Source organism: Sorex fumeus, unplaced genomic scaffold, assembly GCF_029834395.1.
Source record: "Sorex fumeus unplaced genomic scaffold, SorFum_2.1 ptg000021l, whole genome shotgun sequence".
NCBI lineage: Eukaryota > Metazoa > Chordata > Mammalia > Eulipotyphla > Soricidae > Sorex > Sorex fumeus.
Window position 1 is genome coordinate 12,576,747 of NW_026606078.1, and position 23,054 is coordinate 12,599,800.

Below are 23,054 nucleotides of genomic sequence, written 5' to 3' on the forward strand. Positions count from 1 at the left end.
GCAAGCAAACAGCTCCTTCAAAAAAGCTGGGGTGGTCATACTAGTATCCGACAACATTAATTTCAGGCTGAAAAGGATTAGAAGGGACAGTGAAGGCCATTTTCTCTTTATCAAGGGATACGTACAACAGAAAGAAATCACACTCTTAAATGTATACGCACCTAATGAAGGAATAGCTAGATACCTAAAACAACTGCTAACAGAGTTTAAGGATGACATTGCTAGCAACTCTCCACACACTTGGATGAGCCTCACGCACAAAAGAACTGGGAGAGGAACCCAGGTGTGTGGGACCACGGGCTGAGATCTCCAAGCCTGCACGGTTTGGGACTGGACCTGCCAGTAACTAGACAGTTACACCCACCAATTGCCGTGTAACTCCAACAACGGCCAGGATCCAGAGATTATCACACTCAGCTCCTGGGAGAGAACAAGGCAGAGTCTCCTACCCTATGCCTGACTGTCTCCACCAGGGCCCAACAGCTGAAGACCACCGGGGCCCAGCCAAGGCCATGCTGGGACCACTCTCCACACACTTGGATGAGCCTCACACATAAAAGAACTGGCAGAGGAACCCAGGTGTGTGGGACCCGGGGCTGAGATCTCCAAGCCCGCACGATTTGGGACTGGACCTGCCAGTAACTAGACAGTTACACCCACCAACTGCCGTGTAACTCCAACAACGGCCAGGATCCAGAGATTATCACACTCAGCTCGCAGCCTCGCGACATCTTATCATCTCATTCCTAATTTGGTCAAACTGGCAGGCTACCAAATGTAACCTGCCCACACGGCAGAGTCTGGCAAACTCCCCGTGGTATACCCAATATGCCAAATACCAGTAACAATGATGGGTCTCATTCTCCTAACCCTGAAAAAGCCTTGAATATGGCACTTTTTAAAAAAATCTCAGGGCTAGGACGAAGAAGACGTTACTGGCACCTGCTCAAGGCAATCGACGAACAACAGGGTGGTCGTGATCGTGATCGTGATTGCTAGCAACACAATAGTAGTTGGAGACTTCAACATTGCCTTATCACCTCTGGATAGATCAACAAGAACAAAACTCCGCAAGGAAACATTGGCTTTAAATGAAGAAATAGAAGAGAAAGGATTTATAGATATATACAGAGCTGTACACCCCAAAAAGAAATACACATTCTTCTCCAGTGCACACGGAAAATTTTCCAAAATAGACCATGTTCTAGGCCACAAAACATACCTCAATAGAATCAGGAAGATAGAAATAGTATCACCAATCTTTTCAGACCACGATGCACTGAGGATAGAAGTGAATCACACACAGACACGGAGAATCAAATCAAACACCTGTAAATTTAACAACTCACTGTTGAACAACGAGTGGGTCAGGAAGAAAGTCAAGGACGAAATCAAAAGGTACCTGGAAACAAATGAGAATGAAGACACGAGCTACCAGAATTTATGGGATGCAGCTAAAGCTGTATTAAGGGGAAAATTTATAGCCCTGCAAGCGTATCTCAGGACAGAAGAAAGAATGCACATAAACAAATTGACTTCACAGCTCAAGATCTTAGAAAAGGTTCAACAGAAGGAGCCCAAATTGGGCAGAAGGAAACAGATCATAAAACTTAGAGCAGAAATCAATGACATGGAAACCAAAGAAACAATCCGAAAGATCAATGAAACCAAGAGCTGGTTCTTCGAGAAAATAAACAAGATAGATAAACCACTAGCAATACTCACAAAGAAACAGAGAGATAAAATCCTAATAAACTGAATTAGAAATAAGAATGGGGATATCACAACGGAAACCAAAGAAATTCAAAAGATCATCATAGACTACTTTGAAAGTCTGTATGCCACGAAACAAGAGAATCTAGAAGAAATGGATAAATTCCTGGATTCCTATCATCTCCCAAAGCTGAGTCAAGAAGATATGGAATACTTAAAGAGACCTATTAGCATCAAGGAAATTGAAACTGTAATCAAAAGTTTCCCCAAAACAAAAGCCCAGGTCCAGATAGATTCAGTAGCGAATTTTTCCAAACATTTAAAGAGGATCTACTGCCAGTCCTTCTCAAGCTTTCCCAGGAAATTGAAAAAACAGAAACTTTTCCAAACAGTTTCTATGAAGCCCATATCTCCCTAATACCAAAAGGAAACAAAGACACCACAAAAAAAGAAAACTACAGGCCGATATCCCCGATGAACACGGATGCGAAGAATCTCAACAAAATACTAGCAAGTAGAATTCAACAACTCATCAAAAAGATCATACACCATGACCAAGTGGGATTCATCCCGGGGATGCAAGGGTGGTTTAACATTTAGAAATCAATCAACGTAATCCATCATATCAACAAAAGTAAAGATAAAAACCATATGATCATATCAATAGATGCAGAGAAAGCATTTGACAAGATCCAGGACCACTTTATGATAAAAACCCTAGCCAAAATGGGGATAGAGGGGACTTTCCTTATTATAGTTAAAGTCATCTCCCACAAGCCTACAGCAAGCATCAACCTCAATGTGGAAAAACTGAGAGCCTTCCCCCTAATATCAGGGATGAGACAAGGATGCCCACTGTCTCCATTACTGTTCAATATAGTACTGAAAGTACTTGCAATAGCGATTAGGCAAGAAAAAGATATTAAGGGCATCCAGATATGAAAGGAATAAATCAAGCTCTCACTATTCACAGATGATATGATACTATACTCAGAGAACCCTAAAACCTCTACCAAGAAACTTCTAGAAACAAAAGACTTGTATAGTAAAGTTGCAGGCTATAAAATCAATACCCAATAGTCCATGGCTTTCCTATACACAAATAGTGAGAGAGAAGAAAATGACATGAAGAAAACAATCCCATTCACAGTTGTACACCAGAAAATCACTACCTAGGAATTAGTTTAACTAAGGAAGTAAAGGACATGTACAAAGAAAACTACAAAACGCTGCTTCAAGAAATAAAAGAGGACACAAGGAAATGGAAAAATATCCCCTGCTCATGGATGGGGAGAATTAATATTGTCAAAATGGCAATAATTCCCAAAGCACTGTACAAATTCAATGCGATCCCTATTAGGATACCCATGACATTCTTCAAAGAAATGGAGCAAACACTCCTGAAATTTATATGGAACAGTAAGACCCTCGAATAGCTAAACCAATTCTTGGGAAAAAGAAAATGGGAGGAATTAACCTCCCGAACCTCAAACTCTACTACAAAGCAGTAATAATTAAAACAGCATGGTACTGGAACAAAGGCAGAGCTACAGACCTATGGAACAGGGTTGAATATACTGACATGCCCCCCCCAAAACATATGATCACCTAATCTTTGATAAAGGGGCAAGAAATGGGAAGTGGAGTAAGGAAAGGCTTTTTAACAAATGGTGCTGGCAAAACGGGACAACTACATGTAAAAAAACTGAGCTTAGATCTCTGCCAAACACCATGTACAAAAGTAAGATCAAAATGGATCAAAGACCATAACATCAGACCAGAAACCATAAGGTACATTGAAGACAAAGTTGGCAAAACCCTCCATAACATTGACGCTAGTGGTATCTTCAAAGATGTCACGCCACTGGCCAAGCAAGTTAAAATAGAGATAGACACATGGAACTATCTTAAACTAAGTAGTTTCTGCACCTCCAAAGAAACAGTGACCAAAATACAAAGACAGTCTACAGAATGGGAAAGGATATTCTCCAAATACACATCCGACAAGGGGTTGATATCAAGGATATACAAAGTATTGGTTGAACTCCACAAGAAGAAAACATCCAATCCCATCAAAAAGTGGGGCAACGAAATGAACAGAGACTTTCTCAAAGAAGAAATCCGAATGGCTAAAAGGCACATGAGAGAATGCTCTACATCATTAATCATCAGGGAGATGCAGATCAAAACAACAATGAGATATCATTTCACACCACAGAGACTGGCCCACATTCAAAAGAAAAAAAGCAACCTGTGTTGGCGCAGATATGGCGAGAAAGAGACCATCCTTCACTGCTGTTGGGAATACCGACTAGTTCAGCCCTTTTGGAAAACAGTATGGACGTTTCTCAAAAATTTAGAAATTGAGCTCCCATTTGACCCAGCAATAGCACTCCTGGGAATATATCCCTAAGAGGCCAAAAAGTATAGTCGAAGTGACATCTGCACTTGTTTGTTCATTGCAGCACTGTTTACAATAGCTAGAATTTGGAAAAAACCTGAGTGCCTGAGAACAGATGACTGGTTAAAGAAACTTTGGTACATCTACACAATGGAGTACTATGTAGCAGTTAGAAAAAATGAAGTCATAAAATTTACATACAAGTGGTACTACATGGAAAATATTATGCTAAGTGAAATGAGTCAGAAAGAGAAGGACAGACATAGAAAGATTGCATTCATCTGGGTAACATAAAGTAACAAAATAAGAGACTAATACCCGAGAACAGCTGTGATAAATACCAGGTTCTTCACTCCATGGTTTAGAGGACAGCCGCACACTCCAGGGGTAAAGGCAGCTCAGATAGAAAAGGGAGCACCAAATAAAGGGTGCTGGGAAGATCTACCCAGAATGGGAGATGCTTGTTGAAAGTAATCTAAGGACCGAACATGATTGCCACCCAAAGTCTCTTCTGCAGACCACAGCACCCAAAAGGAGAGATAGAACAAAAGGGAGTGCCCTGACACATAGGCAGGGTGGGATGGGGGATGGAGGGGGTGGGAGGTATACTGGAATCTGTGGGGGTGGAGATTGGTACTCGATCATAACTGAAACCCAAGGACAACAACTTCTAAGTCTACAACTGTACCTCATGGTGCTTCACTAAGAGCGATAGCACAGCGGGTAGGGCGTTCGCCTTACAAGCGGCCAACATGGCTGATCCGAGTTCGATTCCTCCGCCCCTCTCGGAGAGCCCGGCAAGCTACCGAGAGTATTCGATATGCCAGACACAGTAACAACAAAGTCTCCAATGGAGATGTTACTGGGCCCGCTCGAGCAAATCGACGATCAACGGGAGGCCCTTTACCTTTTATATTCCAAGGGAGGGCTATAGAAGGATTTCTATCTGTACCATGGTGCTGGTGACCTGAGCAACACAGGCTTAAATTGCGATGTAAATAGTCTTTTAATATCCAGCTCGGAACCTTGCATTCAGACAGGTAGCGAGTGAAGAGCCGAGCCAGTGTATTGATGAGTACTGACCGCAGGTTCTTCAGGTGTTCAGGTCTGACCTTGTCTGGGCCGGGTGCTGTTTGTTTCTTTACCGACGAAATGGCGTGTCGGATTTCGGAAGGGAGAACGTTGGGAACGACATACCCATCCTGTGGAATTTGGTATGTCGGCAAGTGGACATGGCTATCGAAGAGATTTGAGTAGAAGTCATGGATAATCTTCTCCATTGCCGTTCTGGAGGATGTGATGGATCCATCAGGACGTCGGAGGGCAGTCATCTTGGTCTTATAGTTGGCGAAGGACAGGCGGGCGTTATGAATACTTTTCCCGGCTTCTGCCGCATCTACCAGTACTTCTGCTCTTCTCTCTTTGAGGTCTTCCTTGATCGCATCTCTGCACTGCTTTGCAAGCTCGGACGTTAGCTTGTGGTTGCCTGAGGCATGCGCCAAACCACACTGGCGAATTAGCTCAAGAGTTTTCGAAGATAGGCAACTTTTTGTGGCTATCTCTCTCTTGGCGTTCCTTGCACATTCATGGAGGTGCTGAACCAGTCGATCGTATTCCTCGTCAATGTTGTCAACAATGGCATCTTCCCATGTTGCCGCAATAGTACCAAAGAGTTCCCAGTTGGTGGTCATTCTGGGAGTTCTCCTTTTGAACTTTGCAGCCCTTTCTCCCCGCTCTGTGAAGTAGAATTTTGCACGAAGGAGACGGTGGTCCGATCCCGTTCGAAATTTTGGGACAACAGCGACATCAGTCAGGCAAAACCGTCGATTGAATATGATGTGGTCTATTTCGTTGTGGAATCGTCCACCAGGAGACTCCCATGTCCATCGTTTAGATTCTGCCTTCTGGAACTGTGAGTTACCATGAATGGTCTTGGTCGACATGATGAACTCAGACAGTCTCTCACCTCATTCTAGGCCATGGGTCCCGATGTGAAGTTCTTCAGCTGATCTTCTCGGTCCTATCTTGGCATTAAAATCACCCACAATGATCTTGTAGAAGGTGTGGTCTTCTTTATAGAACTTCTCTAGCTCCATGTAGAACTTCTCGATTTCTCTTTCATCATAATGAGATGTTGGTGCGTAGACAACAAAGATAGAAACTGCAGGCAGTGAGCCACATCTATTCAAATGTAAACGTCCGATTCGGGTTGTTAGGCATTCGAATGAATCAATGCTCTTGGCCAAGTTTGTGTTGACAAGGACACCGACGCCTCCAACACCTCTTTTATCGCATGTTCCGAGGAACAATTCTTCTCCAGTGTCGAAAACGGCATGGTGAGATTCATGTCTTCTTGTCTTGGTCAGATCAATGATGTCGTACTTGATCATTCACGCTTGTACCATCAGGTCCTCGATGGATGCATATGATGCTAGCGTACGTGCATTGAAAGTACAGACGATCATTTTTGTCTTCCTTCGTTGTGGCAGCCTAGGTCAGCCTTGAGATTTTGTCGGCCTCTCCTTTCTCATCCTTCTCAGTGCTGCCATGTCGGTGAAGCCTTCAGGGTCAGGTGAATGAGACCAGTTGTAGTTACTGGTTTTGGCATAACAAATACACAGCGGATAGCTTGCCAGGCTCTTCTGTGCGGGCGGAATACTCTCGGTAGCTTGCCAGTCTTTCCGAGAGGGATAGAGCCTTTTGGGGTGACCTCTAATCCCCCTTGTAGGTGTTACCATATTTGAACCCTATCAAATATGGTACGACAATTCCAGAAGATGGGTATTTAGTGTCTTATGATGTGTCGCGCGGCCGCTTGCGGCCGCGCGGGTCCGAAAAACGTCCTGGAGTGGAAGTAGTGTCAAGAGTGGAAGTCTGCCAGTGGGGTATTTATCTGGGTAGGGTGGGTCTCCTGTGCACAATTAGATCCCTGGGTGGTTGATGGAAGCAGACAGGGCAGGGTAGGGTGGGGCTCCTGATTGGAATCCCTTTGTCACCTGTGGTGGTGGGAGCAAGCAGAGAAGCTCTGTCCCTGGGTCCGCCGAGCCTGGAGTCCAAGGTCTCAGAGAGTTCCGCTTATCTTGTTCTGTGGGTCTTCAGTCATGCGTGGGTCTCGGCTGGAGCTGCCGCGCGGGTCCGGAAAGCGTCCTGGAGTGTGGTGACGGCTGGGTAGTGGAAGTAGTGTCCCAATGGAAAACCAGCAGGACCGTACTACTGTTCAAGAAGGGAGACATCTATGACATTGGCAACTATCGCCCGATCTGCCTATTTTCTGTCATCTACAAGTTGTTCACTCGACTCATCTTGAATAGGATTGGCAGAACACTAGATGAAGGACAACCATGCGAGCAAGCAGGATTCCGCAAAGGATTCAGCACCATCGACCATATCCACATGATAACCAAGCTCATTGAGGTTTCTAGGGAGTTCAAGATGCCGCTCTGCTTAACGTTCATTGATTTAAAGAAGGCCTTTGACTCTGTTGAGACGGAAGCGGTCATTGAAGCCCTAGCCAATCAGGGCATTCAAGCCCAATATATCAGGATCCTCCGTGAGCTGTATTGCAGATTCACTACCAGGATCTCACCATTCTACAAAGAAGTGATCGTTGATGTCAAGAGAGGGGTGCGGCAGGGTGATACCATTCAACCGAAACTCTTCAGTGCCACCCTCGAGAACATCATGCGACGACTAGAATGGGAAGGAATGGGAGTGAAGATAGATGGTCGGCAACTACACCACCTCCGCTTTGCTGATGACATTGTTTTAATAACACCAAACATCAGTCAAGCGGCACAAATGCTGGCCAACTTTGACCATGAGTGTGGAAAGGTAGGACTACAGCTGAATCTTACGAAGACAATGTTTATGAGAAACAGCCTTGTTCCTGACGCCCCATTCGCTCTCAATGGAACGACCATCTCCGAATGCAACAGCTATGTGTACCTAGGTTGAGAGGTCAACATGAGAAATGACCTGGCACCCGAGCTGCGCAGGAGGAAGAGAGCGGCTTGGAACGCCTTCAAGAACGTCGAAGAAATAGCTAAGAAGACGAAGAACCTCCGGCTCCGGGCACATCTCTTTGATTCCACTGTTCTTCCTTCATTAACATATGCCTCAGAGACCTGGGCCCTACGCAAACAAGATGAGAACACTATTCAGGTCTCCCAAAGAAGAATAGAAAGAGCTATGCTTGGAATATCACGTTTCACTCAAATGAGAGAACGAATCCGGAGTTCTGATATCCGTCGACGATCAAGGATCAGGGACGCTGTCTCATTTGCCAAGGTGTCGAAAATCAGATGGGCTGGTCACGTAATGAGATTTAAAGACGACCGTTGGACTAGAGCTGTTACTGATTGGATTCCACGGGATGTCAAGAGACCGCGTGGCTGCCCACCTACCAGATGGTCAGACTTCTTCGTCAAAATCATGAACGATCGGTTTGAGGCCCTTCATGTTCCCGGAGCGAACAGATGCCATTGGGCTACACTAGCACGCAACAGGGACAAATAGAGACGTTACTGGCGCCCGCTCGAGCAAATCGACGACTAACGGGAAGTTAAGTGATTAAGTGATATCCAGCTCAATTGTTTCTTGGGCCCTCACTCCACCACCCGTGTCCCAAAACCCTATGCATTTTACTTAAACACCATGGTTTAGAGGGTTGTTCAGGATGACTGATTACAGGCATTCAATATTCCAACACCCACCCACCTTCCTCCCACCATTGTCGCCATTGTCCCAACCACCCCTCAAGCCTGTGTTCCTAGCAGGCAGGCAATAATTTATTTTAAATTGCTTTTTAATCCCTAAAAAATGATCAAAAATTTTTCTGTAGAAGAATATTTGTGAAAATTTTGTGTCTCATCATGGAGACATAAAGTCTTTGCCTGAGGGTTTTACTAAGCTGTTGTTGCAAGTTAACTTTTGTTGTTAATACTTGAGATCGATTGGTCTCTACTTTGCATCCCATCCATCTACTACTGGCATATCAGTAATGTAGATGATGAAGATGCATTTGCTGTTATGTGCTGTAGAAACTCAAGAGCTCTTAACTGGGTTGTCTGGTTGAAGTTCAATTTTTAACTGGAATGTGGCTTTAAGATGTGGGAGTGACTGAAAGGTTTTATCTGGGCAAAAGATGGTCCACCCATCTCCCTCCACGAGCACCCATACCTCTCAGTCGGTAATGGGTGTTTCAGACATATATATAAAAATTTATTTTGTTTCTAGGTTATCTCTTTTGAGATTTATTTGAGTCTCCGCAACAGGACAAATAGATGAGGATCTTACATAGTGGCAGAGGTTGGAAGTGAGTGACTTTTAAAGTTTAATTAGCTGAGTAAAACTATCTCAGCATGAGTTTATCTCTGCATGAGTTGCTTATTGTTATGGAAAGTTCAAAAGAAGGTTTAAATTCAGCTAAGTTAAATAGAAAATTGTTGGATAGATAACTATGAAATAAAAAGTGCTTCCAAATAAAATTTCTACATGCTCAAAGAGATTTGTATTGGAACAGGGTTATTATCTGAGTTTCAAAACAGATGAAAGGTTTTGTACCACTTCCTCATCTGCCTCTATTACTGTGATAAGCATTACTGTACCAAGTCATACAGTAATAGTCAGCCTCATCCTCAGTCTGCAGCCCAGAGATGTGCAGCAGTCCCGCATTGCCTGAGGTGTCTTTGGATCCAGAGTAGCGTTTGGAAACTCCAGATCCCAACTCTGTACTTGTGTAGTAACTAAGGAGAAACCTGGGAAAGTTCCCAGTCTTCTGTTGATACCAGTTTATTCTATAACTGCCAACACTGATACCACTTTTCAGGGTGCAGGTGAGTTTGACTGTTGTTCCAGGAGATGCTGAGACTGAGGGCTCCTGAGTCAGCACAGTCTGGGAGAGGGACCCTGCAAAGATAGACTTGTATTATCTTCATGTAAGAATCGAGTTCAATTCATCAATACTATGAACAAAGAGGAAGTTCTATCAGGCAGATTCTTGAGTCCTATCCATACCTGTGCAGTGAAAGAGGAGCGTGAGCAGGAGAACTGTCCAGGCCATGGTGTACACCACCCTCTGATCCTACAATGGGCACTGACTGCCCCACACCTACTTTTCTCCCTCTGCCAGAGGAGGAGCTGTCCATGCAAATCAGTTAAATTTAATAGCTGCACATCTCCTGCTGAGTGTGTTAATGGGGCTCAGCTGACACTCCAGACAGAAAGGACAGAGTTTTGAGAGGCAGTTCTGGGAGGAAGCGCCTGCAGAGAGCACACACAGGTCCTAGCCCAGAGGACACAGGAGCTGAATCCCACGCATTGTTCACAGGCACGGGCCCCAGGACTTGTTGCTCTGAGTTAATGGTTCTCACTTAGCAGCTGTGCTCAGAAAGTAAGGGAGTTCCACAGCATCTCCTGTTGGCTGGGTTTGAAAAGAAGAGAAAAAATATCCTGACTGCTTCTATTACTGAATATGTATAACCCGTGTTTGTCTAGAAAGATGCGAAATTTGCTGTATTTGAAATAAGTAAAATATTTGTTTTCTTAAAACATAGGAAAAGTTATTTTGTAGGCATTGCACAGAATGGCATGCAATTCAGATAATTTGACATTAAATATCAAGATGTTATATTTTAAGTTTTTTTACTCCACGTATTCTTTTTCCATTTACTATTTGGGCCCACAACTGGCAGTGCTCAGAATCTCCAGGATCTGTACTCAGAAATCACTTCTGGTGATCACCCTTGGGACTATTTGGGATTGCTGGCTTGAGCCCAGTTGTTCATGTGCAAGGCAAATGCTGAATCAATGAATTTCAAAGAAGAGAAATATTCTAACTCTTGTGATATAGTTATAATAGTAGTAAACATAGCTTACTAATATTTATCCAATTATAAAATTATGAAAAAAGTTATATGTTATGAGGGCTGGAGCGATAGCACAGTGGGTAGGGCATTTGCCGTGCATTCAACCAACCCAACTGACCCGAGTTCGATTCCTCTGCCCCTCTTGGAGAGCCATGCAAGCTACCAAGAGTATCTTGCCTGCACAGAAAAGCTTGGCAAGCTACCCATGACATATTCGATATGCCAAACACAGTAACAACAAGTCTCACAATGGAGACGTTACTGGGCCCGCTCGAGCAAATCGATGAAAAACGGGAGGACAGTACTACAGTGCTATAACTGTTGTAAATCAATTTTTAAAACTGTAATGAAGGGTTAATGAATTGGTTAAAGGATAAATTAGTATTCAGAGCCTGGCAAGCTCCCCGTGACGTATTCGATATGCCAGACACAGTAACAACAAAGTCTCCAATGGAGACGTTACTGGGCCCGCTCGAGCAAGTCGATGATCAACGGGAGGGCATTACTTTACTTTACTTATATTGCAATGATGCATGTTTGATCCATATTAAAATACTTTTAAAGTGATATTCCATGTTAACACTTTAATAAAGTGTTTTCTCACAGTTGATTCATGATCAAATACAAATAAATTCTAAAAAGCCAATATAGAAGTAAACATGAAATTTTGACATTGCTCTCCTTGTTTATCTCTCTCACACACATATGCATACAAACTCATGTATATACTATAGATATATTTCATGATACAGATGAGAAAAGAGGAGCTTTATCTTCATTATTATTTCACATTTTAATATGAAATTATTAGAAAATATAAAATAAGTGATGGGAATTGTATACTTTAGTCGTATGTGAATGGAAATGTGCTTCTTATTTTGCATTTGTAGTTTTGGCGAGATGCATGCATTTTACATGTTATAAAGAGCCATTAAATGTAGGCTAGTTTAAAAAAATTTTAATTCCCGTCTCTTCTGATTACTTCATTTAGCATGTTGCTCTCCAGATTCATCCATGTAAGAGATAATTGCATGATCTCGTGTTTTCTCATAGCTGAGTTGCACAAAGGAAAGAAATCCCTGTCTTGGCATTTGTTTGATCAAACTTACCCTAGCAAGTAACTCTTCACTGTGCTTCCCAGACAGGCCCTATTAATGGGACCCAGTTACACAGTTACCACTGGTGCTTTGCTGAAGGAGATTCTTCTTGCTGCAGATTTTGACAGTGAGGATGTTTGGGTCAAGAGAGTTTGATCACTGATTCTGAAGGTACAAAAAGAAGTCCCACAGCTTCAGAGTTCAGAACAACAGTGTAAGCAGAAGAGTGTCTATGTGTGAGGAAGGACACACAGTCATCTTTCAGAGAGACATTCTCTCAGCGACCTGAGGTTGAGTGGGCTTATAGCATTATTTGTTATCTCACTACTGACACTTTTTCTCCAAGGAAACCATACTGCAGTTGACTATGTTAGACCACTGAGATTCTGGGCCTGAAAACTGACAAGTATCTCAAAGCCACTTCCAATGAACCAGTCAAGCTTTATTTTGGTCCAGAGAAGAAATTTGGACTTTATCAGTTCTGTTAACAAACCCTGAAAATTCAAAGACATGGACATACACAAAGAAGAGAGAAAGTTTCTTTCAGGCAATTATCAGAGAAAGAAGTGGGATGAGCTATGATGGGTTATGGAGGAGAAGAAATAGGTCAGAAAATAACAGGAACTTGTATTTATTTATCTCTTTCACCTAGGTGGACAAAGTAATGGAGGCCAGACAATAAAGTCAGCTCTATGAGAGCAATATACGCAAATTGTAGTCCACAGAATGTCAGAATTCTAACTGGTAAAATCAGAGTGAGATTCCTGAAAACAAATCAATACATACATACATGGTCTTTGTATTTATTTTGATTCAGAGTTCAAATTTGCGGGAGTAAAAAAACTGTAATCTGAAAGTGACTTGCAAATCAAATTAGTGCATATTCAGAACATGAAAACTGGATAAGAGTCAGAGATCAGACTCCTGAATCGTTTGAGGTTTTCAACCACTTCCCCCCTTGTACGTGTGTCACTGAGAGAATTCCAGTTGCAATCAGCCATGGAGTAATAGTTAGCCTCATCCTCAGGCTGCAGCCCAGAGATGAGCAGAATCCCTGTCTTAGCAAAGGCATCTTTGGATCTAGAAAAGCGAGTAGGGACTCCAAGGCCCAGGCACTTGTCTGAGTTACCATGGTAGTTAGGGAGATAAGAACTTCTTGGCTTCTGCTACTGCCAGCTAAGCCTGTGGTTTCCAACACTGTAGCCAATGATCAGGCTACAGGTAAGTCTGAGTGTTGTCCCACAAGATGCTGAGAGTGACTGTGGCTGAATCAGCACAGGCTAGGAGAGGGTACCTGCCAAGACACTCATAATTCTGGGAATGAGTCAGGGTCTGAGTCATCATTCTTCTAAGGAAGGTTGTGGGGTATGTCGGGGCTGCCTCTTTGGGTCTGATCCTACCTGTACAATGAGAAAGGTATACAAGTAGGAGAGGAGCCCAGGCCCTGGCACACACCAATCCCTGATCCCACCTCTGAGAATCATCTATCCGTGTGCCCTTTTCTTCTATGTCCATATGTCAGAAGAGGGACTATCTCTGCAAACAAGTTTCCATCCACTAGTTACCCATCCTCTCCCTGAGCCCTGGATCTAGAGGCCTACTCTCAGACCAGAGTCAGCAGGGTGGAAATTTGCCTTCCCCCTTGGGAGAAACCAAAACAAAGCACCTGCGGAAACTAAAGTCCATGCTCTGGTGACTCTGATAGGCCAGAGAAGGTGCAGCTGCAGAGTTCTCAAAAGTGAGTGCACAGGGAACAGCCATCAGGCCAGGCAGCAAGTTTACTGATCTCACTGAACCAAGGAGGAAGAAGCACAGGAAGTTCCACAGTGCCCCCTGCTGATTGTATCTTTAAAAAGTGAAATAAAAATAAAATCGAAAAACATCTCATGGACTAGCTTAATAACTACTTTTAAGTAATATACAACATTTTTTATTTGAGAAAATTAAAGTGTATGTAAAAGCAAGTGGAGCTACCTTCTGGACCAACACAAAATATAGAAAATTTCATGGGAATACTAAACAAACTCTTAAGATTACATGGTTAAATTTTACTTCAAAGTTTTCGTAAGGGCTAGCATGGTAAACAGGCATATTTATGTCCAGAAAAGTGAGCCCTAACCTTGGTCCTTGTCTGAGTCAGTGTACTAGCTCAGGAGATCCTGCAGTGGGCTTCCTGGTTTCTGTTGTGCCAGTTGATCCTGTATTTTTCAACTCTTGTTTTGAATGCGGCCGCCCTAGGTTCTAATCCTTGCCAACCCATATGGTCTCCTGAGCCTGTCTGGAGATGCCTGAATGATCCCTGAGATTCCTGAGCAGATGCTCGAGTATCAGTAGTTGTGACCCCAAAACAAACAAAATGTTTTTTCATAACATTTTAGAGAAGGAAATGTTATCGATTTTTTTTGGAAATGAATAATACAATACTAAATAATCCAATCAAATGAATTTCAAAAACTTCAATTATATATTCTTACAATGTAATTTTGTTTGGATTTTCAGGTTGTACAGCTCTGTGATTGGGAATCACCCTTGGAAGGCTTCAAGGTCCATGCACTTCTGGGTACCTTACTCATGTTTCTGGTGTGAATAGCATGGTGGGACTCATACAGCCCTCAATCAATTTTAACGAGAAATTAAGCTACTTTACAAATAACTAAGTTACAAGAAATTATTGAAATTAAGTCAAAGAAGTTTTTTGGTGTTTTATAAAAATTGATTGTTCAAAGGTTTTCTTATGCTGTATGTCTAAAAATGCATATTTATTTTGAATAGATTATTAGAATATCTGACCTACAAAGTCTTGTGAGTGGAAATAATTGTGGTACATAAAAAGAGGTTCAGGGGCTGGAGCAATAGCACAGCGGGTAGGGTGTTTGCCTTGCACGCTTCCGACCCGGGTTCGATTCCCAGCATCCCATATGGTCCCCTGAGCACCGCCAGGGGTAATTCCTGAGTGCAGAGCTAATAGTAACCCCTGTGCATTGCCTGGTGTGACCCCCCAAAAAAAGAAAAAGAAAAAATAAATAAAATAAAAAAGAGGTTCAAAGAGCAATGGTTTAGTTTAAAACATGGGTTACTAGAGTTATAAAATTGGTTGCAAAACTTTTATCCTATCAATGTTCAAAAGATATCAGACTATCCTGCTGGAATTCGAGACCAGCCTCAGGACTGCTTACTGAAGAAATAAGTGAGGCATTTTAACATTTAAATGGCCAAACTCTGTCCCTTTGGCTCTAGTGGCTTCTGAATATGAATGATTGGGTGAAAATGTGGGAAATGACAGCAATCAGTTTTTTTCCAGATTATGTGTCCATAATCTGAAAAATTATGTGTCCACTGCACCCAGGCTATGAAGTGCATGTTATTATTGATATGGTATGTTAGAACTTTATGGAAAACATTGTCATATAAAAAGAAATGTTTAACCTTATTTGAATTATGTGGAGATTCTAGAACCAGACATGATATTACTGGTAATTTAAACCAGTAATACATTTAAGTAATTTAAACCAGTAGGAGTAATTTAACTGAGTAATTTAAACCAGTTTACCTCAGGAGTGCTTGACACCTTTGCCAGCCATGCATTATCTCATACTATTGTTTTTAACTTTTTTATTGAATCACTATGAGACAGACCCTTATAGCCATGTCATACTATCATAACAAAGAAATACAAGATAAATTATCTAGCATCTGCCTGTGGGGGACGCTTGAGTGGTGGTGGGAAAATTCAAAACAATGGTGGCTGGGAATGTGTAATAGTGGTGGAATTGGTCTTGAAATATTGAATGTAATCAATTATTGTGAAAAAATTTATGAAAATACAATTTAAAACAAAAAACGACATCTTATCATCTCATTCCTAATTCGGTCAAACTGGCAGGCTACCAAATGTAACATGCCCACACGGCAGAGTCTGGCAAACTCCCCGTGGTATACCCAATATGCCAAATACCAGTAACAATGATGGGTCTCATTCTCCTAACCCTGAAAAAGCCTTGAATATGGCACTTTAAAAAAAAAAATCTCAGGGCTAGGACGAAGAAGACGTTACTGGCACCTGCTCGAGGCAATCGACGAACAACAGGGTGGTCGTGATCGTGATCGTGATCGTGACAATTTAAAAACATTAAAGTAAAATAAAAAATTAATTTTTTCACCATGGTTGCAGAAGTGTTATTTTTAAATCTTTATAAAATATTCCATTGATTGAGAAATGCAAATAGTAGGGCACCCTTCTTGCATGTGGACAACTTAGTTGAGACCTGGCACCATATGATCCCCTGAGCCCCATCAGAAGTGATCTTTGAGCACAAAGCCAAGGGTAAGGTCTTATCATTTCCAGGTGAGGCTGCCAAACCAAAAACATAATAATTTTAAAATAAATAAAATATTCAAGTTTTTGGGTCCACTTCCCTCCACCACCATCCCAGTGTACTCCCTTCTCCCAAACACCCTGTGGTTAGATTCCTACTGAAGATCAGTTATCAGTTTCTGTACCTTTGGCCATTTGAAATTCTTCTACTGTGTTTCTTTGTATCTGCACAGGAGAGAGATCATTTGTGTCTGTCCTTCTTCTGATTACTTCATTTAGCATGTTGTCTCGGGATCCATCCATGTAGAAGTTAATTGCACAATCTCATCTTTTCTTATAGCTGAGTTTCACACAGGGAAGAAATCCTTGTCCTGAAATTTCTTTGATCAAATTTACCCCAGCAAGCAACTCTTTACTCTGCTTCCCAGACAAGCCATATTAATAGGACCCAGTTACAGTTACCACTGGTGTGTTTTGCCTAAGGAGATTCTTCCTTTTGCAGATTCTGACAGTGAGAATGCTTGGGTCAGCAAAGGTTGATCCCTGAATCCGAAGATACAAAAGAGAAGTGCCCAAGCTTCATAGTCCAAGAGAATACAAACAATGTTAGCAGAAGAGCATACGTGTGTGAGGAAGGACACACAGCCCATCTTTCCAAAGAGACACACTATCTTAAAGACCTGATTGAGTAGGCTATCACATTGTTTATTATCTCACTCCTGACAGTGTGTCTCCAAGGAAACCATACCTGCAGTTGACTATGTTAGACCCACTGAGATTCTGAACCTGAAAACTGACAAGTATCTCAAAGCCACTTCCAACGAGCCAGTCAGGCTTTATTTTGGACAAAAAGAAGGAATTTGGACTTGATCAGTTCTGTTCACAAACCCAGAAAATACAAAAACCAAGGGCAGATGGAAAGAAGTGTGAAAGTTCCTTTTAGGAAATTGTCAGAGGAAGAAGTGGCGTAAGATATAACAGTCAAGTCATCGAGGAGAAGAAACAGATCAGGGAAGAACAAGGAATTTGTACTTATTTATCTTTTTCAATCAGGTGGACAAAATAATAAAGGCCAGACAATAAGTCAGCTCTATGATAGCAATATACTCAGAACATTAATATATACAGAACATCGCAGCACTCTTTACAATAGCCAGAAACTGGAAGAAATCTGAATGCCCAAGAACAGATGACTGGTTAAAGAAACTTTGGTACATCTACACAATGGAGTACTATGTAGCTGTTAGAAAAGATGAAGTCATGAAATTTACATACAAGTGGTACAACATGGAAAGTATCATGCTAAGCGAAATGAGTCAGAGAGAGAGGGATAGACATAGAAAGATTGCATTCATCTGGGGGATATAAAGTAACAAAATATGAGATTAATACCCAAGAATAGCTGAGATCAGCACCAGGAGGATTACTCCATAGCTTAGTGGCCAGTCGGGCATTCTAGAAGAAAGGGCAGCTCAGATAGACAAGGGAACACCAAATAAAGGGTGTTTGGAGGATCCTCCCAGGAGGGGAGATGCATGTCGAAAGTAGACTATGGACTGAACATGTTTGCCACTCAATGCCTCTTTTGCAGACCACAACACCCAAAAGGAGAGAGAGAACACAGGGGATTGCCCTGCCACAGAGGCAAGGGGGATGGGGGGATGGGGGTGGGGGGGATATTATCTATGGTGGTGGAAAATGGGCACTGGTGGAGGGATGGGTATCTGATCATTGTATAATCAAACCCAAGCACAAAAAATTGTAAATCTACAACTGTACCTCATGGTGTTTCACTAATAAAAAAAATTTAAAAAATATATACAGAACGTCAGGTTTCTAAGTGGTAAAATCAGACTCCTGAAGATCAATCAGTACATACAGGACATTGTATTTATTTTGATTCAGAGTTCAAATATGTGGGAATAGGGAAACTATAATCTGAAAGTGACTTGCAAATCAAATTGGTACATATTCAGAACATGTAAACATAGGATAAGAGTCAGAAATATGTCTCTTGAATCATTTGAGATTTTCAACCACTTCTCTTCCTGTGTGTGTATCTCTATGAGAATTCCAGCTGCACCAAGCCATGGAGTAACAGTCAGCCTCATCCTCAGCCTGCAGCCCAGAGATGAGCAGAATCCCTGCATTGAAGAAGGCATCTTTGGATTCAGGAAAACGAGTAGGGACCTCAGGGTTTAGCCATTGTGTGAGTCACTGTAGTAGTTCAGGAGATACCATGGAGGACTTCCAGGCTTCTGCTGCTGCCAGCTAACCCTATAGTTTCCAACACAGTAGCCACTGCTCAGGATGCAGGTAAGTCTGGCTGCTGTCCCAGGAGATCCTGAGATCTTGACTGTGGCTGAATCAGCACAGACTAGGAGAGGGAACCTGCAAACAAAGACACTCATAATTCTGAGAATGAATCAGGGTCTGAATCATCAGTCTTCTAAGCAAGGTTTTCGGGTGTGTTAGGGTTGTCTCTTCAGGTCTGACCCTACCTGTGCAATGAGAGAGGAACACGAGTAGGAGAGGAGCCCAGGCCCTGGTACACATGAAAACCTGACCCCACCTTTGAGAATTTCTACCCAAGTCCCCTTTTCTTCTTCACCCTATGTCAAAGTAGAGACTATCGATGGAAACAAGTTTCCATTCCTTAATTACCCACACCCTCCTGAGCCCTGCATCTGGAACCCAAATCTCAGCCCAGAGTCAGCAGGAAGATTTGCTTTCCCTCTTGGGAGAGCCCAGCAGGAAGCACCCTTGGAGACTAAAGTCCATGGTCAGGCAACTCTTATAGGCCAGAGAAGCTGCAGTGCAGAGTTCTTATCAGTGAGCTCACAGGGAGCAGCCATGAGGCCCAGGCATCAAGTTTACTGATCTCACTGAACAGATAAGGAACAGCATGGGTACTTCCACAGTGACCCTGCTAATTGTATTTGAAAAAAAAGTGAAATGAAAATAAAATCTATAAAAATCTCATAGACTAGATTAAAAATAATTTTTCAAGTAAGATACAGAATTGGGCTGGAGGGATAGCACAGCGGTAGGGTTTTTGCCTTGCGCAGCCAGCCCAGCCTGAGTGTCATCTTTCAGAACATAAGGAGTAATTCATTAGTGCACAGTCAGCAGTAATCCCTAAGCATTGCTGGGTGTGACAGCCCAAAATCCAAAGAGAAAAATACAAAACCCAAACCCCCAAAATCTAAAGTATCAGTGTTCCATAATAACTTCCTCAATTTACAATGTTCTTTGTAAGTTTTCAGAGCAAATGATTCTTCATTTCATAAGTATTTTTCAATGATTTTCTGAACTTTAATGATGACATAATATAATTAGAATTAATTTTCAAACATTCCATCTGATTATGTTATATTTAATGTATATTAATTTAGAGCAACACATACACTGTATAAAAAGGTTTTCAATTGATGTTATCAATACATAAAATATTGTTTTATTCCTTACTCTTAGTGAGAATGAACATTGTTGGCGATGCTATGTATGGAGGAAATATAATTGACTTTACCCCAATAACATTACCTGTGCATGCCTGGAAAATTCCTTGAATACCAAAGATAAGGAATAGAGTAAATCCTGAATGAGAAGTCAAGTCTCAGACACCAATATTTAAGTGAAGGAATTGATCAAGACCTGGAATAACTTTGTTTATTTGAAAGTTTGCAGGAAGAGTTGTTATTTTTCATCAACAATATAGAAAAAGCTTTGAACAAGGTGACTTCATGAGAGGACCTGCTGTACTCAGCAGCAAAAGATGAAGCTTAGTTCAGGGTTCATGTCTCACTTCCCCACTTCCATCTGTCACTGTGGAAATGGTTGCTGAGCCACAGAGCACAGAAATACTCAGCTTCGTCCTCTTCCTTGGCTCCAGTGATGGTGAGGACTGCCTTGTTTCCAAGCAGGGAACCAGAGAATCTGGCAGGGACATCTGGATGCCTATTACTGGTTCCAGCTATTAGACCCCTGGGTTTCTGGTAGGGATTCTGTTGAATCCAGCAAGCAAGGTGATTGGAAGTCACTAACCCCCCGGTACTGGAGCCACATGTGAGTGTACCTGTGCCTCCAGCAGTTGTGACTAGTGACGATTCTTGAATCACCACATTCTGAGGAGTGACCCGTGAAAACAGACAGGAGACCAAGGACAGAGGATGAGACAATGATATAAACGTGCAGCAGAGCATCCTTTGCCAGTATCCCCCACCAACCCAGAGAGTCCTCCTGACCTGTGCAGTGAACCAGAATTGTGAGCAGAAGAGGAACCCAGGCCATGGTGTAGACAACCCAGTGCTGTGATTTGTCAGACCCCCTCAGCTCAGGAGCAGCCTCCAAGCTCTCCTTATACCTGCTTCCCCTGTGAAGGCGGGGCTGTCATGCAAATGAGTTCCTTAGGGTCTGTCAGCAGTGTGACCATGGCAGAGTTTCTGAGTTGTTCCAAGTCAGTGACATGTACTAGAGGGCTCTAGGGTCTGGGGCTGCATCTCATCGCAGATCCTGCTCTCAGAATATGGCACAGTGCTCCCTCTAGTGACCACTGATGAGAAGATTCACTATTGCTTGTCTTTTTTTCTAGTTTTCTGTAGCGATAGTACAGTGGTAAAGCCTTTTCCCTTTCGCGCAGCCAGCCTGGCCGAGCCGGGTACGATTCTTCCGCCACTCTTGGAGAGCCCGGCAAGCTACCGAGAATATCTCGTCCGCACTGCAGAGCCTGGCAAGCTGCCTGTGATGTGTTCAATATGGCAAACACAGTAACAACAAGTCTCAAAAAAAAAAAATTGAGACGTTACTGGGCCCACTCGAGCAAATCAATGAACAACGGGAGGACAGTGACAGTGTTTTTCTAGTTTTTAATTTCTTTCCTCAGACTGGAAGGTTTTAAGTCTCCAATCATCTAAATTCAGTGTCTGTGATTCCCTAGGCAGGAACTGGATGAATGAGTTTTGTGAAAGAGGAATCTGCACACATCAGCAGATTTCTTTATCCTCCTCCACTTTCCTTAGACAACTCTGTTGAGCAGAGGCTCTGAGGTCTAGGATTCTTTTCTGTTAATTGATGCAAGTTTCTGAGAAACTCATGGAATAATGTGTTCCTTAGGGTCTGTATGGGTAATTAATGATGTCACGTGTAATGCTTCACCTCTACCCGTGCTTTTACAGCTGAGTGCTATTTAGTTCTCAGTTCTTAAATGAAAACAAAACAAAGTCTGTTGTTGATCAAAGGGAACTTGAAGTCCTTGGCATCCTGTTTGTCCTCTGGCTGAGCATCCCAGACCCACCTAAAGTGCTTGAGGATGCTGCTATATAACCCCTGGAATTGGAGAGGTTACATAACCTCAACTACTAAGTCTGAGGTATTTAATGGAAGACTAGCATTAAATAAGGTTTTCTTTATCCATATTTCCTCCATTATTTACCCTCATTAAAAACTTTGGTGCATTGGAGGCCAGCCACACATGTTAGGGGAAAAGGGAGCTCAGGTAGAGAAGGGAGCACCAAATAAAGGGTATTGGGAGGATCCTCCCAGGATGGGAGAAGCATGCTGAAAGTAGACTATAGACCAAACATGATTGTCACTCATTGACTCGTTTGCAAAGCACAACACCCAATAGGAGAGAGAGAACAAAAGGGAATGCCCTGTCACAGAGGCAGGGTGGGATGGGGGGATGGGGGGTGAGAGGGATATTGGGATCCGTGATGGTGGGAAATGGGCACTGGTGGAGGGATGGGCATTTGATCATTGTATAATTGAAACCCAAGCACAAAAATGTGTAAGTCTACAACTGTACCTCATGGTGTCTCACTAATAAAAATTAAAAAAAAAAAAACTTTGGTGTATACCTCTTGTATACCTTGCAAAACGTATCTCTTATTCACAATATTTTAAGTTATATTTGTTGGCACCACCCGGAGTGGACATTCCATTTGAAGATAGTCATCTCAGCATTCTCTCCCCTGTTTGTATAGCTACATTCCAATACCACAAATTTAAAAAATTCTAAAGCTGTCCATTATATTGGAATAATCAGCTTTTGACCTTGAAATATTTTACGAATCACCTAAAGGTAAGGTCACTTCAGCCCATCATTGCTTTGATAGGCTTATAAATGTATTTGTCTTCTTTGTGAACAAATCTAGAAAAATATAGGCAAATTGTCAATACACCAAAATACCCCCCAATACTTAAAACATTCTTCTCAGGAATGATTCCCATAGAAAATACTTAATCTTGGTTCTCTTAGGTCCTGACTTTCTTGAATTCATGTTGGGCTTCTGACTACAACAGGACCTGGCCTTATAACCTTCATGTTTTAATTTGTTTCCTCTATGCTTGAGGCCATTAGAATACAGAAGGTGACTAGTGTGCAACCACAGATGCAAGGTTCTGTGGCATGATATTGCAGACCTCTCCACATTCTTCTTCCTAAGACACCTTAAGTGCATTGGACCTCATATTGTTGCCCCTAAGCAGGAAGTACCTTCAGCAATTTGATGCTCCATTTTCTGACTGACTGGCACAGTCTCCTGCCCCCTTACCTGGCTGTCCTCACTCGGGCCCCTTGGAGGGAGGCGAGTTGAGTTTCCCTCCCCCTGGCCCCTGAACAGAGCCCCAGCAGCCGAAGACCCCCAAAACCAGCCACAGTCATG

At 42.5% G+C, this 23,054-nt stretch overlaps 1 protein-coding gene and 1 gene segment (V, D, J or C); both read right to left on the reverse strand.

Annotated features, from left to right (window-relative positions):
• Positions 1-9,683: 9,683 nt before the first annotated feature.
• On the reverse strand, positions 9,684-10,175 carry LOC130022878 (immunoglobulin lambda variable 5-39-like). The segment is given in 2 exon segments: positions 9,684-10,021; positions 10,130-10,175. Coding segments are annotated over 2 exon segments (384 nt in total).
• Positions 10,176-20,186: 10,011 nt separating this feature from the next.
• Positions 20,187-23,054, reverse strand: part of LOC130022879 (uncharacterized) — a 63,354-nt gene continuing 60,486 nt past the window's right edge. Inside the window, exon 9 of the mRNA XM_056113603.1 lies at positions 20,187-20,500. Coding sequence (XP_055969578.1) covers positions 20,187-20,500 — 314 coding nt within the window. The remainder of the gene's footprint in view (positions 20,501-23,054) is intronic.